We start from the raw sequence: 18,039 nt of genomic DNA on the forward strand, positions 1-18,039 counted from the left end.
TTGGAATATTTGGTATGTAAAAGCACCTTTTTGTTTTTAACTATTTAAATAATGATACTGTTGAATTTAGTCACCCCACTGCTAACTTTAGGTCATTTCAAAGAAGCAGTTCTGATATAGGTACTTTAGAGGCACCCATGGTTTGTTTTTTCCTTTCAATCATGAACTGCATATATTTTCATTTACTTCTTCAGTTCTCTGACCACTGCCAATCTATAAAATGACCTCTTCTCCCAATCTTAATTTTATATAGATCCTTTGGTAAAGTGTTTTGAAATCTTATCAGCATGCTAATTGAGACTGTCAAACTCTTTATTGTTAAGATAGCCTTGCTGACTTTTTAAACTAAGACCTTTCCCTCTGTTACCAGCTTACTCAGAACAGATATTACATTGCCTATATGTTTTTGTTATGTTTTTGTGACTGCTTTTTACTATTTTGTTACAAAGGGAAATGTTACAGATGTATATTGTTGTTAGAAGTTTCCCCAATTCACATTCGATTTATTTTAGAACACTGATGTGGCATTTTTAGGCATTTAATCAGTGCAAGGATGGAGATTTGTGAGGATCTTGGCTTTAACTGTATTTAGATGGAAATACAGTTAAAATTAAAACCATTCAGCTTCTTTACAGTATATTTCTTCTGGAGATACTTTAATTCCTTTGGCATTCAGGGATTGAATATGACAACAATTGAATTCACCTAATGGGAAGAATCAGGCACTGACCTGGAGACTTTGAGAGCAGAGAAGTCGAGTATAAATCAGATAAATTCCAAATTCAGTTCCTTACTATCAGCTGAAAAAGACTGGTAGTATGTTACTTTATGAGATATATCTCAATGTGAGCACCTGAAAAATTACTTCCAAATGGACTATGTTAAATTGATTCAGTTTAGTATGTTATTGTAATATATTGTGTTGCCTTGAAATACCTAATTCAGTTAAAAGTGAAATAGTCATTTGATACCTGAGCATAAATGTAATGCTATGCATAACTATTTAAGCATTTGTGTTGTGTATGCATTTATTAGTGGTGTGGGAAGCAGAGGATTGCTATTCCTGTAGGGCTACCACTAAAAACTTCCTGTTTGGCATCTTGCAAATTTGCCTCTCTAGCTAATTGTTTCTAGCTTGGTTTTGCTTTACAGAGTCACATTGCTCTAGAGCAGGGGTCTCCAACCTTGGCAACTTTAAGACTTGTAGACCAACTCCCAGAATTCCTCAGCCTGCCATAGAGACCCCTGCTCTAGAAAATGCTTTGAGTTATTAGCCACTTTAGTGAGTCCACAGATGAATTTAGGTTCATGCATAAATGCCTACATATTTGATACTTGAAAGCTTACTGTCCAGTAGTTGAATTGCTGATGAATTCATACTAAATATTTGGGCGCTAATTGACTTTCTAAGATCTGTATTTCATGGTTACTGGCAGAGGAAATTCAGAAATAACCTAAACCTATCTGCATGTTTACATGTCTGACTAGAGTTGAATGTTACTATTATTTTTATTCTATTTTATTCAGGCTCAATATTGATTGTGATGTGATTCCCTATGTCAGTTTACTGGGGTAGAGGACTGAAAATGTTAAGGATGTAACAGACAATAGTTTTTTTCCCCATAGAATTTAATAACTGAACTGAAAAGTATCCACTGCAATCTGAATGGTCCTCCCAGGTTGTCCCTGAGACGGATTCCTTTTGGTAGAAAGTCTGTTTAATTAGCTCATGTGCTGCTTCATGAAGGGGGGTGGGGAGGAAGGGTTGCTGCAAAGGGAGAATCACGGCAGTGTTCAATGAGAGTTTATCAATAGCATTCGTGTTCTTTTGCATTACCTGAACAAACAAGATCTTAAGTCCTTCTCTACTTCATGCATTGCTTTACAGTTGTTAGTATATTATTGGAGGTACCGAATAAAATACAGGCTTTTATTGTATTCAAAATTACATTATTTATCTCTGATCTGTGCTGAATTTTTTTATGATTCAAGCTCTGGCCCCTTACAACCTTTGTGATGGGGACTGGTCCTACTTTCCTGCCTGACTATAAACCCCATACAAATACCTTTGACTAAGCTAATCATCTAATACAGGGGTCTCCAACCCCTGTATCATGGGCCAATACCAGTCCATGGCCTGTTAGAAACCAGGCTGTGGAAGCAGCAGCAAAGCTTCATCTGAGCAGGTTGTATTCAGGTTGTGAGTTTGTATGTGAAACCATCCCACCCCCTCCCCTGGTCCATGAAAGACAGTTTTTCTTCTGAAACTGGTCCCTGGTCCCAGAAAGGTGGGGACCACTGATAATATTACACAATACACAATATTCGGTAAAATAATCACTGTCCCATTACTGGTCGTGGCATGATTACTGCCTTAAATGTTCTTACAGGGTGAAGCCTAAAGACAGTAGCTTGCAAATAGTTTTTTTATGACTATATACATTTTGATCGATAGGTTCTGCCAGTGTAAGATCACATGCCACATGAGCAGAACTGCAGGGCAAGCTGGCACCAGTTCAGTCTGATTGAATTTCCTTCTCTCTTTGTGTATAATGTGTTTCCAGGGTGTGAGGGCAAACTTTGATAGGGCTGGCTAAAATACGGCAAGTTTCCTGTCTTCATGATTCTCTGCATCGTGTTCCTTTGTGTTGTAATATGTGTTCTATGATGGGGCATTAGGGGACAGCCCTAACATGCTGTCTTTAGAAAGATAAATAAATGATTCCTTTCACTCAGTGGATTGAAGACCTATTTACACTTGTAAGCATACAAACACCATTATTGCATAGTAGAATAAATTAGATTTATATGAATACTGTAGATAATTCACAATGAATGTAATTCCCTTAGAATAATTTATAAATAAACTAGAAAAAATTTGCATTTCTTCCATCACCAAATCAATATTTGAAAGAAATATATTCTCTGTTGGCACAATGTTTTTGGCCTATGCAGCATTTATTTAGATGCTACTGACTATTAATTTGGTCCCTAGCAGACTACAGAAGATCAACATATTAATTATTGAGGGTAAAATAAAAAAGTAAGTTAATCACACCACATCTCATTAAAATGGTTACCTCTTTCCAATTTCTCCCACCTAGCGACAGAACATGTACTTTCCATATGCTTTCTACTTCTCTCCCTACTGTTTAAAAATGTCTGGTTCTAGAAGAGGATTTTATAATTGAAATCTGGGTCTGTTCTATAAATACTCAGTGTCCTTAAAATATGTTCTTTTTTTTATTTTAGCACTGTCGCCATGAGCTCTTATCTAACCTTATTAAAGATGGATTGCAGTTACTGATGGGAAGAAGTCCAATATGAGTGGAAATGATACCGGAGGAAGAAGACGCTTTGAAGACACAGAGCACACACTGCACATCTACCCTGGGAACATTGCCGAAGGGACCATTTATTGTCCCATTATTGCACGAAAAACATCTACCGCTGCTGAGGTGATAGACTCTCTGATTAACAAACTGCAGCTGGACAAAACAAAATGCTATGTCTTGGCCGAAGTGAAGGAATTTGGTGGGGAGGAATGGATCCTCAACCCCACCGACTGCCCTGTCCAACGCATGATGCTCTGGCCACGGATGGCCCTAGAGAACCGCTTGAGTGGAGAGGACTATCGTTTTCTTCTAAGAGAAAAGAACCTGGATGGATCGATCCATTACGCCAGTCTCCAGTCCTGGTTGCAGGTCACCGAAGAACGGCGCAGGATGATGGAACGTGGCTTCCTTCCCCAACCACAGTACAAGGATTATGATGATTTATGTGCATTGCCAGATCTGAACGAGAGGACACTCTTGGAAAACCTTAGAAATCGCTTTAAGCAAGAAAAAATCTACACCTACGTTGGAAGCATTTTAATAGTCATTAACCCGTTCAAATTCCTTCCCATTTATAACCCTAAATATGTCAAGATGTACGATAATCATCAGCTGGGTAAGCTGGAGCCCCACATCTACGCAGTGGCTGACGTCGCGTATCATGCCATGCTACTGCGGCGGAAGAACCAGTGTATAGTCATTTCTGGAGAAAGTGGGTCTGGCAAAACCCAGAGCACAAATTTCTTGATTCATCACCTCACCGCTCTTAGCCAAAAGGGATTCGCCAGTGGGGTAGAACAAATCATTCTTGGAGCTGGACCAGTGCTGGAGGTAATCTTAAAATCATTCTGTATAGGTAGTCCTCGAACTTTAGTGACCGTTCAAAGTTACAATGGCAATGACAAAAGTGGCATCGTTTTTCCCAGTTACGATCCTTTGCAGCCTCCCCCGATCATGTGATCAAATCTCAGAAGCTTGGCAACTGGTTCATACTTATGACCGTTGTGGTGTCCCAAGGTCATGTGCAACCTTCTGGCAAGCGACATCCACGGGGAAGCCAGAGTCACTTGAGAACCAGGTCACTAATTTATCAACTGCAGTGATTCACTTAACAGCTGTGGCAAGAAAGGTTGTAAAATGGGGCAAAACTCACTTAACAAATGTCTCACTTAGCGACAGAAATTTGGGGCTCAATTGTGGTCATAAGTCGAGGACTACCTGTAATTTATGATAAAGCTTTTCTTCTCCCTGACATGTGCTAAACTAATTGAGTTTTCTAATAATCAAATTGTTATTTTGGTCTTGGAACAATCGATAAAGCTATGCAAAGCTTTCCTTCCTATTGTAAGGATTCTGGTGGTGAAAATACATATGGAAGACATTAGATTGGAATGTGCTTTAAAAAAAAAAAGAAAGAAAAGAATGCACCAAAGAACTCAGAGCAGGATCCACCGTCATCCTCCTCTTAAAATCTTTTCTTAAAAAAAATGTACAGATTGTATTGTACGTTTGTCACCCCAAAGTATAATATTATTGTAGAAAGAAACATTTAAAATTAGAGGATTTGTCTTGAGTCTTTTTAAGCGAGAAAGCCAAATATTGTTTGAAATAATTAGGTATTATGCTCCATTTTTTATTGATCTTGATTTTTAAATCTCAAGAATGAGGAACTAGAACTGCTATAAATGGGCTTTTAGTTTGTTATTAGTGTTTTTGGATCAGCAGAGAACTTTTCAAAGGAAGTAAATAGTCTTCATGTGTGGATTTTTCCCCCATTTCTTTGAAGTGCCTTTTAAATGTGATCTACTCCATCTTATGTAAATCGTGAACAACTCTGGCGAAAAACTAGGGCACAAATCTAAAATTGTTTTAGCATAGTAATTTGACATAAAATAGAAAGCCATCACTTCATACACATTTAATACATTTATATGATACAAACTGATTTATCCACCCATCTACCAGAAGAAAGTGGCATATATGAGTCCCCTGTTCTGCAATGAGCAAACAGTAAAAATTATGCTAATTTTATCTCTACTAAATGTAGCCAATTATCCATTGTTAAAAGCTTAAAAAGTGACTTAATAGATGAATGCACTATAAGAGGATATCTAGAATTGTGTTAGGGTTTACTCACCTTCCCAACTGATCGTTATATAAGAAACTTCAGCGATTGGTCACTCATGAGATATGTACCAATGTGTTCTCCATCTCAGTTTAATATATTCCTAGTAATATAAGTAGATTGTATTTCTTTATAAAAATAGCATCTTCTGCCAACTCAGTTTCTACCACAAGGACAAAGGCACTGCATATACAGTATATTGAAGTCATCTGCTAAAATTGCTGATTTTAGCATTAAACATGATTGGAGTAAAAGCTTGATATGGGACAAATTGCTGAGATCCTATATTCATTAACCTCTGAGGCTTTCTTCCAAGGAAAACTAACAAGAGCACTCTGGCTTTCATTGTTCCTAACCTCATTTCTAATGGCCAAAATTGGGTAGGATACCACATGGATACCACACAGAACTTATCCAGAAAGGAATGACCAATTTTGCCAAATTTCAAAGAGAATGGATTTAAGATTTAGAAACTTTGTGAAATCTTTTAATTGACAAATAAACAAATATGTAATATTCCCAAATGGCAGTTATTTTCCTATTACAGTTAAAAATTGTGGTCCTTTTGGAAAGAAATCCAGAATCATGGTCAAAAATACCGATCTTTAAAAGTTCTCCTAACCTGCTTCATATTTCAGGTTCACCCAGAGTATTCAATTGACTGAATTTGCCATTTCAAATAATGTTTTTCTTAAATATCTCACTTCCTTACACACCACTGCTTATTTAACTGATCATAACTATTGCAAGGACTGTGATATTTTACCACACACAGAAAATGGTTTTATCTAAAGTGGAGAATAATTATTTTACGCTTCCTATCTTCTAAGTTGCCACTAATTATAGTTGACCTTTATTTTTAGTAAACACAAAAGAACTGTGCGCATCACAGAGGTAGATGGATAGCTTGGTTGCTAAATTAAGTAAGTAGAGAGCTTTGAGTATTGAAAATGTGTTTCTCCAAAACTTTTTTGAGAGAACTTTTCTTGATAGAACACTAGATGAAGATACTGATATAATTGCCTAATAATACTTTTAAAGGAACAGGACCATTAGTTCCTCATCAAGCAGATTTATATTTGTTGGAGAATTAAGAGTGCGGTGGATAAGAATATTGCGTTTAAGGCAGAGATTATTTGTGTTTCTTTTGCATGACATCAAGTACTTCAAGCTATCCCAGAACTGTAAAGCAAAAGATGATTAGGCAAAGGTTCAAATATTCCGACTTATGACCACAATTGAGCCCCACATTTGTGGTGCTAAGCAAGACAGCTAAGTGTGTTTTGCCCTATTTTATGACCTTCCTTGCCACAGATGTGAGGTGAATCACTGCAGTTGTTAAGTTAGTAACATGGTTGTTAAATGAATCTGGCTTCCCCGTTGTCTGTGCTTGTCAGAAGGTTGCAAAAAGTGATCACATGACCCAGGGACATTGCAACCGTCATAAATATAAGTTGGCTGCAAGTGCCTGAATTTTGATCACGTGATGACAGGGGTGCTTGCAACAGTCATAAGCATGAAAAACGGTCATAGGTCACTTTTTTTCCTGTGCTGTTGTAACTTTGAATGGTCACTAAACAAACAGTTGTAAGTTGTGGATTACCTGTACTCAAGTTTTGAGAAGTTGGGCAATGCTGATGCCTGGGTTATTGCTTAGTTGTTTTCTTGATGTTACCTGCACGATTAAAAACCTTAGTAGCATTGTCAAGAGGAAAACGCTGATTGCTTTCATGCAGATTTCATCATACATTGGAAAGCTCCTTCCCATTTGTCAGTTTGAAGTCACCCAAGGTTGCTTACTTTTCCAGTTTTGCCAGATGCAAGTGAGGGCAAAACCATAGATGTTCTCCTTGATGCTAACTTATCCTGAATCTCAACACTGAGTGCCTTTGCCTAGTACTACACATTTTTATTATTACTTTACATCCCAAGAAACATCTTTACAGCTTCTTACAAGATGCTTAGAATCAGCTTGAAGGATAGTTTTTGGCCTCAGCATTGTTCCCACATATGAATTTTATTCCAGTAAAGTTAATAATTACATTATTTTCATGTCTGCTTTATAGAGCACCTCTGGGAAGCCAGTATTTATTGTTGAACTGCCTCAATACTATTGTATGTATGTATGTATGTATGTATGTATGTATGTATGTATGTATGTATACACACACACACATACACACACTGCATCCAACCAAGGACTAATTTGCTTTCCAAACCCAATTTCTATAGTTCTTAAGAGGAAAGTATCTCAGCTGCCCTTATAGGGAACATACGTCCATTGATTATTGTTTCAACATGTTAGGAGGCATGTTAGCTATAACAGTGATATTCATCAAGGAATTACTAGAAGCAGATTTGGATCTTAGATATGTTTGGCCCTCTAAAGGTGCATTGGTCTTAAAAAAATCTTTTTGACTCCAACATCTGCATTTAGTTATTCCCTTCCCCGCTCAGCCAGCATAAATGAGAGTGAATTTCCCTTTTTTCTACCTCCATTCCAATTCTCTCCCTTCCCCCATCAACAAGTTCCTGTTTGTATTAGCTGTTTTCTAACCAGATCCATCATCTTCCATCTTGCCATACTTCCTCTGTCTGTCTAGGTTTCTTCCTTATACAGTCCTGTTTCATGGCTCTCATCCTTGCTTACATTTGCATGCTGCATGATCCCTTGATTTGATTCAGAAGGATTCTGGTAGCACTTTTTCTGACTAATAACATTTTATTACATAAAAGACATGCATTCCTATTATGAGCTACGGCTACCAGAATAGCTCCATTTTTTTTTGTCACCGCACACCTACACAGCTCTTCTCATACTGTGTTCACTTGATTCAATATTTCATGCCTTTTCCATTTGTCTGGGGCTTTGGGGGATTCTTGGAGCCTTCAAAATAGGGGTAAAAATGTGGTGTCTGATAGGCAGCATCTGTTTCTGTCAATTCTAGCTATTTACGGAGACAAAGTGGACTTTCTCCAATATCCTTGTGTATTCAGACTGATTAAACCAAATGTCTGTGAATAAGAAACATTAATACTGGCATGAAACATTGTGCATTCACTGTGACAACTGCTACTTGCAATCTGCCGAAGACAATACCCCACTCTTTTTAGAGGATTCACTCCATCTCAGCTTGAATCCTTAGGATCAGCACGTGAAATTACTTGAGGTTGCACATATTAGTGACAGAGACAAAGGATTCATTCTGTGAATAAAAGAGTATATTTCATCTTTAACTACTTCTAACTACTCTGCAGTAGCCAGTGGGGCACAATTTCATATTTGGATTCAATTAGTTACAGTTCTTCATATTTCGTTAATGCAATTTAACACAATTTATAGTTGTGTGTTTGTGATAGTTTTGAGGAATAAAAGTATCTAAAATTAAGTTAGCAGAAATATATAAAAGTAAAAATAGATAATAACTCTATGGTAAGTAGAAAAATAAAAGATGTACATTGCCTATATATGCTACCTTTCCTTCTGAAACAAAATTAGCAAATGTATTTGAAAAAAATATTTTTCAAATGTGGTTTAAGGCATCAGGCTGAAACTGGGAGAAGGTAAATTCTAGTCCTGCCTTAGGCACAAAGCCAACTGGGTAATCTTGGGCCATTCATTCTCTCCCAGCCCCAGGAAGCAGGAAATAGCAAACTACTTCTTCTGAAATCTTGCCAAAAAAAACCTATATATAGTAGTGTAGGCAGTTACTAGGAATTAACACTGACTCAAAGGTTAAAAAAACCTAAATAAATAAAAATATAAATTGAAAAATAGGTATGTATGGACTGTGCATACTGGTGAAAGTTGACATGAGAAGTTCCTTCAATTAAAAAAATCCCCATATTGGAAGCATGCTACCGGTTAAATCCATGTTCCTCTGATCTGAGCAATCACAGAACAGAAAACATACTTTGTCCTACATTTTGGGGACCTAGTAAGGATGTGGAGAAGATGGCGCCCCTGAGGTAGTACGAAAAGAGCTAATTTAGGGTTTAAAGCTAATTTAGGGTTTCCCAACTTGCTGATTTTAAGACACATATACTTCAATTTCAAGAATTCAGCTATCACCTATCTAGGTGTCCTCTAATCTAAGCAATGAAAATTGTTTCTATTCTGCTTAATATTTATTTTGCTATTTGCTTTTTTTTCCTAAGCAGGTTTCTGTGAATCTGCCATTCTTATATAATTGGACTAATAACCACCTATTAACTCATACTGAAACTTCCTTATTCTAACAGCCCAGGAATTACTCATGCCAATAGCTGAAATCTCTTCTTTGGCATCATAACATATAGTGTTTTTTTTTTACTTTAAAGAACACCAAGATAGTATGTGAACAGCAATATTTAAACATAATGAAATGGTAAGAGAAAATTAGTACAAAAGGAGCAAGCAGCCATTCAGTTTAGTTAATCAATTTTAAATTTAAACAGATAATCAGACACATTGTTTTATTGTGTAAAAGCAAGAAGAATACCAACAGTAAGAAATATAATGTGCATCTTGACTAATTTTTTTTGAGGTTTTAGTCTTTGCAAATAAGAATCATATCTTAAAACTATCTCCTATTAGTTATTGAGTCTTACAACTCAAGCTATATTTTTTCTCATACTTGTAGAAAACCTGAATGCATGCATTACATAGGAACAGCGAGCGATCTTATAGTGCATGTAATTTTCTTAGCCAGCATTGACCTGATTCTCACAGCAAAGTTGATACAACAGTAGAAATACATTGCCTGATGAGCTGCAACTCTGCTAAACAGTATTCTAAATGTTTCTTTCCTGGTAAAAAGAGATACTGAATAGTATCTGTATAATTCTGCTTTCTCCAAACTTGCCTACTGGCAAAGATAATTTAGCACAAAAATTCTTAGATTTTTCCAGATTCCTTTGAAGTAGGTTCAGCATGATTAACAGTCAGGGACGTTATTAGGGTCTGGTTTTGCAGAAACAGAACGTAATCTTTCTGTTCAAGAAACTACAGAGAGCTAGTGTTTGAGGTATCTTAAAGTTAAGGTATGGTGATTTTTTTTTCTCAATGTCTAAATTATAAGAATTAATACATATAGCATTCCCTCAGATGCCTGCCTGTTATGATAAAATTAATATCAACAATATGTAAAATTCCAAGAAGTGTATACATCCAAACCATGTAAGTGATATAATGCAGGGAATGTTGACTACAGCTGTGTTTATGCTCTAGAGTCTATTTTATGTTATGTTCCAAGCTTATCACACATATTTTTGAAGACAAACTTGTTGCTACTTGCTATTTTTTTTTCCCAAGCAGATGTTTATAGGGAAATGAAAGAGAAGATAACATATACTTTCTATTAATAAGCATATTATTTTAACCAATTAAATTGTGTATTTATTGAATACCAAATTCAGTTTAGTATTGAATTTGAGCATGATTCGTCATCAAAGCATCGCTGTTTCAGGGAGGCCTTGCAAATTGCCAGAGGCCCTATCCCTTAGGTAACTGGGTATGAGGCCTTGATTGTGAATAAAGTTTATTTTCCTCGTGTTGCACTACCCGAGCTGCTGGGTTGGATATGAATCTGTCCAGAAGTCTATGGAGATTCTCAGTCATCCAGGTCAAGGTTGTCCCAAAGGTGCTTTTTCAGGAGGCAACTGGGCTTTTCTTCTTTTCTTTGAAGACGTTTCGCTTCTCATCCAAGAAGTTTCTTCAGAGCTGAGTCAGAGCTGAAGAAGCTTCTTGGATGAGAAGAGAAACGTCTTCAAAGGGAAAAAAAAACAAGAAAAGCCCAGTTGCCTCCTGAAGAAGCACCTTTGGGACAATCTGTTCAGACTTTCTGTGTTTGAGGACTTCAGTTTTGTCTTTTCTGAGGATGGGCCAGCCACAGTTTGTGGTTTCAGGGCCACCATAACAGTCACGGATTTATCCCAGGTCACCCTGGGAATAACACACAACAGTAGCCCACATTAGATCTGGTTTGTACAGGTAGTCCTCGACTTACAACAGTTCGTTTAGTGACTGTTCAAAATTACAGTGGCACTGAAGTCACGTAAGTGACTTATAACTGTTTTCCACACTTACGACCAATGCTGCATCCCCATGGTCATGTGTTCAAAATTTGGAGGCTTGGCAACTGACTCATAGTTATAACAGTTTCAGTGTCCCTGGGTCATGCAATCCCCATTGCGACCTTCTTACAAGCAAAGCCAGTGGGGAACTTAACAACCATGTTACTAATTTTCTGACTGCAGTGATTCATTTAACAGCTGCGGTAAGAAAGGTCGTAAAATGGGGCAAAATTCACTTAACAACTCAATTGTGGTCATAACTCAAAGATTACCTGTATCTCAAAGGAATTGAGGCATAGCTTTAGAGTGGAGATCTCGGCTTCATTTTTCTGTGTGTCAGATTATTCTCTAGCCTCTATGAAACAGTGTCACTTTCATTCAGCTCTGCTGGCCTTAGCCAGTTGCAGTGGCCTTGATTTGAACTCAGCTTCTGGTAGGATGATGCAGGCCAGTGGCACGTAGGAAATGGCAGATCCTCGTCTGTGTGTTTCCTCTGCAGTGAATTGTTCTGGTGGGTTTTTGACACTTACTTTTCTTATTTTGACAGGCCTTTGGGAATGCCAAGACAGCACACAACAACAACTCAAGTCGCTTTGGCAAATTTATTCAAGTAAATTATCAGGAGACTGGCACTGTGCGTGGGTAAGTGGCAATGAGCAGTGACTAAAGAGCTTTAGGCATGAATGGTTTGCAGCTGTTAGTAGTTTTATATGCATGATTAGAATGTAAAACATCCTGTGTAAATCTGAGCTGTAGCTGCTTGTCTGGGAGAGATGTGGGCATGTCATGTAGGATAAATAATGGGCTTGATATAGGTATCTCTTGTTAAGGAAAGTAACTTCCTGCATTCTTTTCATTACAACTTTTCAGTCAATCACAGGGGAGATGGAAAAGATTCTGAAATATGTATTTTTAATTAATTGATATAATAAATTACTGAGCAACTCCACTCTCCACTTAGATATTTTTCTCTAGAATTAGTAGATCATTCATAGCTGTTTGAATCTGAAACAAATGTTTTTTTCAAGACCCTTACAATGTTATAAAAGCAAATGAAGGACCTCTAACTTAAGGTACTATGCCTTCAGATCAGAAATTAAGCTATTCTAGATTGATTCCACTAAGGCTTTATTAATTAGCCTTAAAATGGGAATTTATTACTGTAATTCCCATTTTCAAAATGGGAAATAGAAGAAAACATTACACTCAGTTATATGAAGGACCAGCACAAAAATAGGTGGTTGTCTGACAATCTTCTGGAGCTATTCTGAATCTTCCAATGGCTTGGTAAAAACTCTATTCTTCTGAATAAAGATGAGAAATAAAGCCAGACATTTTCACCTTTGTTCTCTGCTTCAATTTCTTTAAATCTATTGCTTTTCCTTGTCAAAAACAAGGAAACAAAACTAGTAGTTTACCTGAGCAGTGCACTGTCATACTTCCAGTTTTTATGTCTGTTATCTTCCTGGAGTTCTAAGAGCAAGCAGGATATAAAAATCCTGTTTTCGTTGCTACACCTTGTGTTTTTTTCTGCATTCACATTTAGAATTAATAAATGTGACATAAATGTGGTATTTTTCTATCACATTTTTGGCATAGTTGTTCATCTGAGGTGCCAAGAATAGCAGTAGTACCTTGATTTTGGCTCTGAGGAAGTTATATCCATCTGATCTTTTATTTAATGCAAAATATTAATGAATATTGCTATGATGTTGCAACACATAGATAAATAAAAACCTGTTAAAAAAATTTATCTTTGTTACTGAAGGATGTTTTGGGCATTCATGACACTTCTGCTTTTACAGTGCTTCAGCAAATTGCTTTTCGTTTTCTTTTTATCTGTTAAATACATTTGATGGTATCCATTTAATGGATAGTGTTATAGGTTGTAACAGCCAAGTTGGGGTAAAGGAGATATATAATTCAGTTTTATCACTCACATCTGAGTATATCAAAAATCATATCCCATCCTTCTAATGCAGGGGTACCCTTTAGAAAATGTATCTGAACAGTTTAAGATTAGACGCTAAATTAAGAATCTAATCTGAAAGCTAAAGAATTAGAATAGCTCTAGGATGGATGCATTGCTCTAATACTGATATGGGCAGACGACATCACCATGATGTAGTGCAGGGGTCCCCAAACTTGGCAACTTTAAGACTTGTGGACTTCAACTCCCAAAATTCTGGGAGTTGAAGTCCACAAGTCTTAAAGTTGCCAAGGTTGGAGACCTCTGATGTAGTGACTTATCAGGTCACCATTTTTTGCAGCCCAATTCAAAGGAAGCCCCACATTTTGCAATATTCAGGGTATTTACATTTCTTTGGGGAAATGCTACCAAAAGAGAAAGTGAAGGAGATGGATTCAGCTACCCTTGTGTACAGGATTGTTTCATCCCTTGTATGAATTAGGGCCTCCCCGCCAATACAACGTTCTTCCCATACAATGCTTTGCCATTCCTTTTTCTTATAGAGCTTACGTTGAAAAGTATCTACTAGAAAAGTCCAGACTAGTCTATCAGGAACATAATGAAAGGTAAGTGATGAATGAAATTACACATATAAGCTCTTGGAACAAATAAAGGAAGATAAATCAAAACAACTATTAGAATTTCAGAGTTTAATTATTTCACTGGGTTATAAACTGTGAGTGGCTGTTTTTCACATTTTGGAAGCAATGGTTCTCATCCAAAATATGGAATGGCATACTTATTACTGACTAATCCATGTCGCTGCTTTGAGGGCCTGTTGTTACAATCCTGTTTTTATCTTCTTGGAAAATAGTAGCTAGTAATAAAGGGTCCTTCCTATGACATTCCTGGGCTCCTAGAACTCCAGAATTTTCTAAGCAAGGATTGCAGGCTAAGAGCAGTGGCTCACATAAACATTTGTGTTTCTTGCTCAGAAATTACATTGTTCTTCATAATGGATTGCACGCCCTTCAATGTGCAAGGAAGTTGGAGGAAAACATGTGTTGCAGTAGTTTATTAACACTGCACTCCAGTTTAGATTGTACTTGCTTATTACATGGAGACAGGAAAAAGTACAGTGGGTTATTTCCTCCCCAGGCCCCCTCCTGCAATTTGTACAAGATGGAAGGTTGTGGGGTTTATTACTTTCAGGGTATATCTTCCACCATATTGAAAACTGAAAAATGGCACACCAGCCTCCAAAAAAGGGATCAGATTTATGAATAATTATATAAAACTTACAAGTCAGAAAAAAGTAAGATGCTGCTTACACATCTGTATATACACCTTTCAGGAAATAATCTTGGAGCACTTTTTCATATTTAGGTAGTTTATTGTTACTGCTCTGTTTTTGTATATGGGTAGTCCTCAACTTGTGACCACAATTGAGCCCAAAATTTCTGTTGCTAAGTGAGACATTTCTTAAGTGAATTTTGACCGATTTTACAACCTTTCTTGGCACAATTGTTAAGTGAATCACTGCAGCTGTTAAATGATAAATTAATTTTTTCAGTGCTGTTGTAACTTCAAGCAGTCACTAAACGAATTGTTGCAAATCGAGGACTACCTGTATAGATAATCACCTTGGATTTAGAAAAAGCAAGGACAAGATAATAGATATAGATTTTATATTTGCAGCGATCAGTTCCAGTAATATCCCATGCTGTTGATTCATCACCTTTTTTTCCAGTTCCTTCGTGATACACCAGTAATTTGTATATTTCCCACTGTTGTCTATCCTAGTTACTCATTTTTTTACCGTAATACATTTGTTATCAGGAACTACCATGTATTTTATTACCTGCTGGCAGGAGCAAGCGAAGAAGAGAAATCTGCTTTTCACCTTAAACAGCCTGATGAATATCACTACCTTAATCAGGTGGGAATATGGAAGCTGCTTTGTGGAGGGTACATGTGTTTTTACTTTAGAGCAATGGGCTACGCTCGCAATGCTATTTTAAAACTATTGTTCATGTCATATGCTCAGAAATTTCATGACATAAGCAACTGATCACTACGATAGAGAACTATTATGAAATCAGAGATTTTGGATCATAGATTTTCAAAAGAATATATAATTTTCCAAGCAATTTTAATATTAACAACTCATAGATATTTATTATTTTATTTTCACGTTTGCACATCTTAAACAACTTGCATGTTTTCCTAATTCTTTTATTTGGTAGCATGAAATTTTAATATTTTTATAAATGTCCATTAATCCCAACTGCCTGTAAATAATTGAAATTATGGGGATACTGCATCTTGTACTAACATTTCATAACATTTATATAATTTGTTTTCTTGAGTACCCAGGGGTTTTGAATGCAATAAAACCGAGATGGAAGAATAGTTAAGGTGGTAAAATGTTATCCCATTAGAATTACGTAACGTAATTGAATTCTTTTAAGATTGAATCCTAAATTACTTTCCTTCCACTAGTCAAATGGTACAAAACACAGCAGGTTTTTCAGTATAAGATAATGTGAGATCACTGCTAATGATTCCTCTCTACATTTCATTGTTTCAGTAGGAAACGAGTGGGGAAATCATAAATAGAGCCCTATATAGCTTAATAATGATTGAATTATCACTGAAGGAGTGATACAGGTATATTTGAAATCTTAAAAAAGTAAAACCTTAAAGTTTTGCTTTGATTTCCTATTTTAAAAGATTCCCGGGATGGGTAGCCAGAGAATCTGGCAATCAAACAATATCCTAACCTTTATAGCAGGGGTGTCCAAACCTTGGCAACTTTAAGACTTGTGGACTTCAACTCCCAGAGTTCCTCAGCCAGCTTTGCTGGCTGAGGAACTCTGGGAGTTGAAGTCCACAAGTCTTAAAGTTGCCAAGGTTGGACACCCCTGCTTTATAGCATTAGTGTTACAAAGTGAATTGTAATTTTAGGTTTCAGTTTTATCCAAATAACTTCTATTTGGTCACAATAAGAAATATTTGAGAACTTTTACTGAAAAGCTTATAAAACTACTTTTTAACAAGATGGGAATCTTAATCTTAATTCAGATTGTAAAATCATTAAATATTGCAGATGGTTTTAATATTGGAAAGTAATCAGACCAGTGCTGATAATTTTGTAGAGTGCATAGAAGGCTCTGCTTGGTCTTGGAGTAATTTATTCAGTTACTTATGTTGCAGTATTTGTACATTATCCCAATCAGAGACTTGTCTGCCTCTTCACCAGCACTACATTAAAAAGGTTGAAAGATAGTTGATCTACTTTACGTAATTGTTTGGGCAGTGAACAAAATCTATAAGATGGAACATTCTTAAATGATGCAGAAATGCCAATGCATTCTACAATATCCTCCAGTTTAATTATAAAATGAAAAGGCTTTTCAGTAACATGATAAAACCGTGTGGAGTACACTTTCTCAAAGCAAGGTGAACAGTACAGTAATACGGAGGAATGTTGTGACACATTTCTGCAGTGGGAAATTTGCTTGACATTTAATGCTTACAGACACAGAAGACAAGCAGAAAGAGATTGTTGTGTGGGATTTGGAATGCTACTTACCCAATTTGCCTTGCTTTCAGATGACAAAGAAACCCCCTAAACACAGCTGGGATGACTGTTACTATGACTCTGAGCCGGTCAGTACGAGTCCATCCATCCATCCATCCATTCTGGGTTGCTGGTGACAGGCCTTTTTTCCTTGCTTTCCGGCTTTGCTCCAAGATGCAAAGCAAATGCAGAATCAGTTACTTTTTATTAACAGTTGATGGCCTCAACTGTTAAGTAGTTTTCTCTTAAGTAGTTTTCGGGGGTCATTTTTGTGTAGTTACCTTTTTAAAAATGGGCAGACAAATAAACTTTGCCCAGAATAATTTTTGCAGGATAATATTTGATACAATATATTCTCTAGAGCAGGGGTGTCAAACTCACATCATCACAGCATCGTCACATGACATATGATGACTTTTCCCCCCTTTGCTAAACCAGGCATGGCCAGTTCATGACTCATCCAGGCTGTAGGCCACGAGTTTGACAGCTCTGCTCTAGAGAGAAATGCATTGATTTTAAAACCCATGTTCTTGAATCCTATCTGATTTCAGTGGCCTGGTTCACGCAAGTTTTGTTTTGTTTATTCTTGGTTTAGCAGGATGTGTAAATCCATCCATTATGTCGGATACTTATGAGTAAACCAGGCCACTTTGGCACTATCCTCAGTTAATTGTGGCTTAGAAAACCTTAATTATTAGGTGCATGCAGCTACAGATCCATCAGTAGAATAGAGTTCCCTTGTTCAGTAAAATTGATTTCACCTTAGGTTCAGGACTATATTTTATTTTTTGTATGTATTAAATCAATGTGTATGACTGTCCATCTCATGATAGTAACTTTGCATAGTCAACATAAGAATTATAAATCAATATTAAAAAAAAAACCAATAGTAATAACAGCCTTGGAAACAACTAGAGGCCTCTCCAAGTTGTAACCAAAGTGTAGTTTGTAAAGTGAAAGGAAAAAATGATTAAGTAACTGGAGAATAATCATTTTAATTCCATTTGAATTAACTGCTCTGACCTTTTAATAT

At 36.6% G+C, this 18,039-nt stretch overlaps 1 protein-coding gene across 12 annotated transcripts in view; it reads left to right on the forward strand.

The window, feature by feature from the left end:
* The window catches only part of MYO9A (myosin IXA), a 93,238-nt gene that overhangs the window by 14,949 nt on the left and 60,250 nt on the right, over nt 1–18,039 (forward strand). For 9 of the 12 annotated variants that reach the window (XM_087972868.1, XM_087972871.1, XM_087972869.1 and 6 more), the window contains exons 2-6: nt 3,253–4,166; nt 12,062–12,156; nt 13,987–14,049; nt 15,263–15,362; nt 17,039–17,095. In XM_087972868.1, coding sequence (XP_087828994.1) covers nt 3,324–4,166; nt 12,062–12,156; nt 13,987–14,049; nt 15,263–15,362; nt 17,039–17,095 — 1,158 coding nt within the window. In that variant the 5' untranslated portion in view covers nt 3,253–3,323. The remainder of the gene's footprint in view (nt 1–3,252; nt 4,167–12,061; nt 12,157–13,986; nt 14,050–15,262; nt 15,363–17,038; nt 17,096–18,039) is intronic. The other 3 variants (XM_087972873.1, XM_087972875.1, XM_087972877.1) reach the window with 1 other exon arrangement.

Source organism: Notechis scutatus, chromosome 11 (assembly GCF_049901735.1).
Source record: "Notechis scutatus isolate UNSWTSFEM ecotype Mainland chromosome 11, rNotScu1.2, whole genome shotgun sequence".
Lineage (NCBI taxonomy): Eukaryota > Metazoa > Chordata > Lepidosauria > Squamata > Elapidae > Notechis > Notechis scutatus.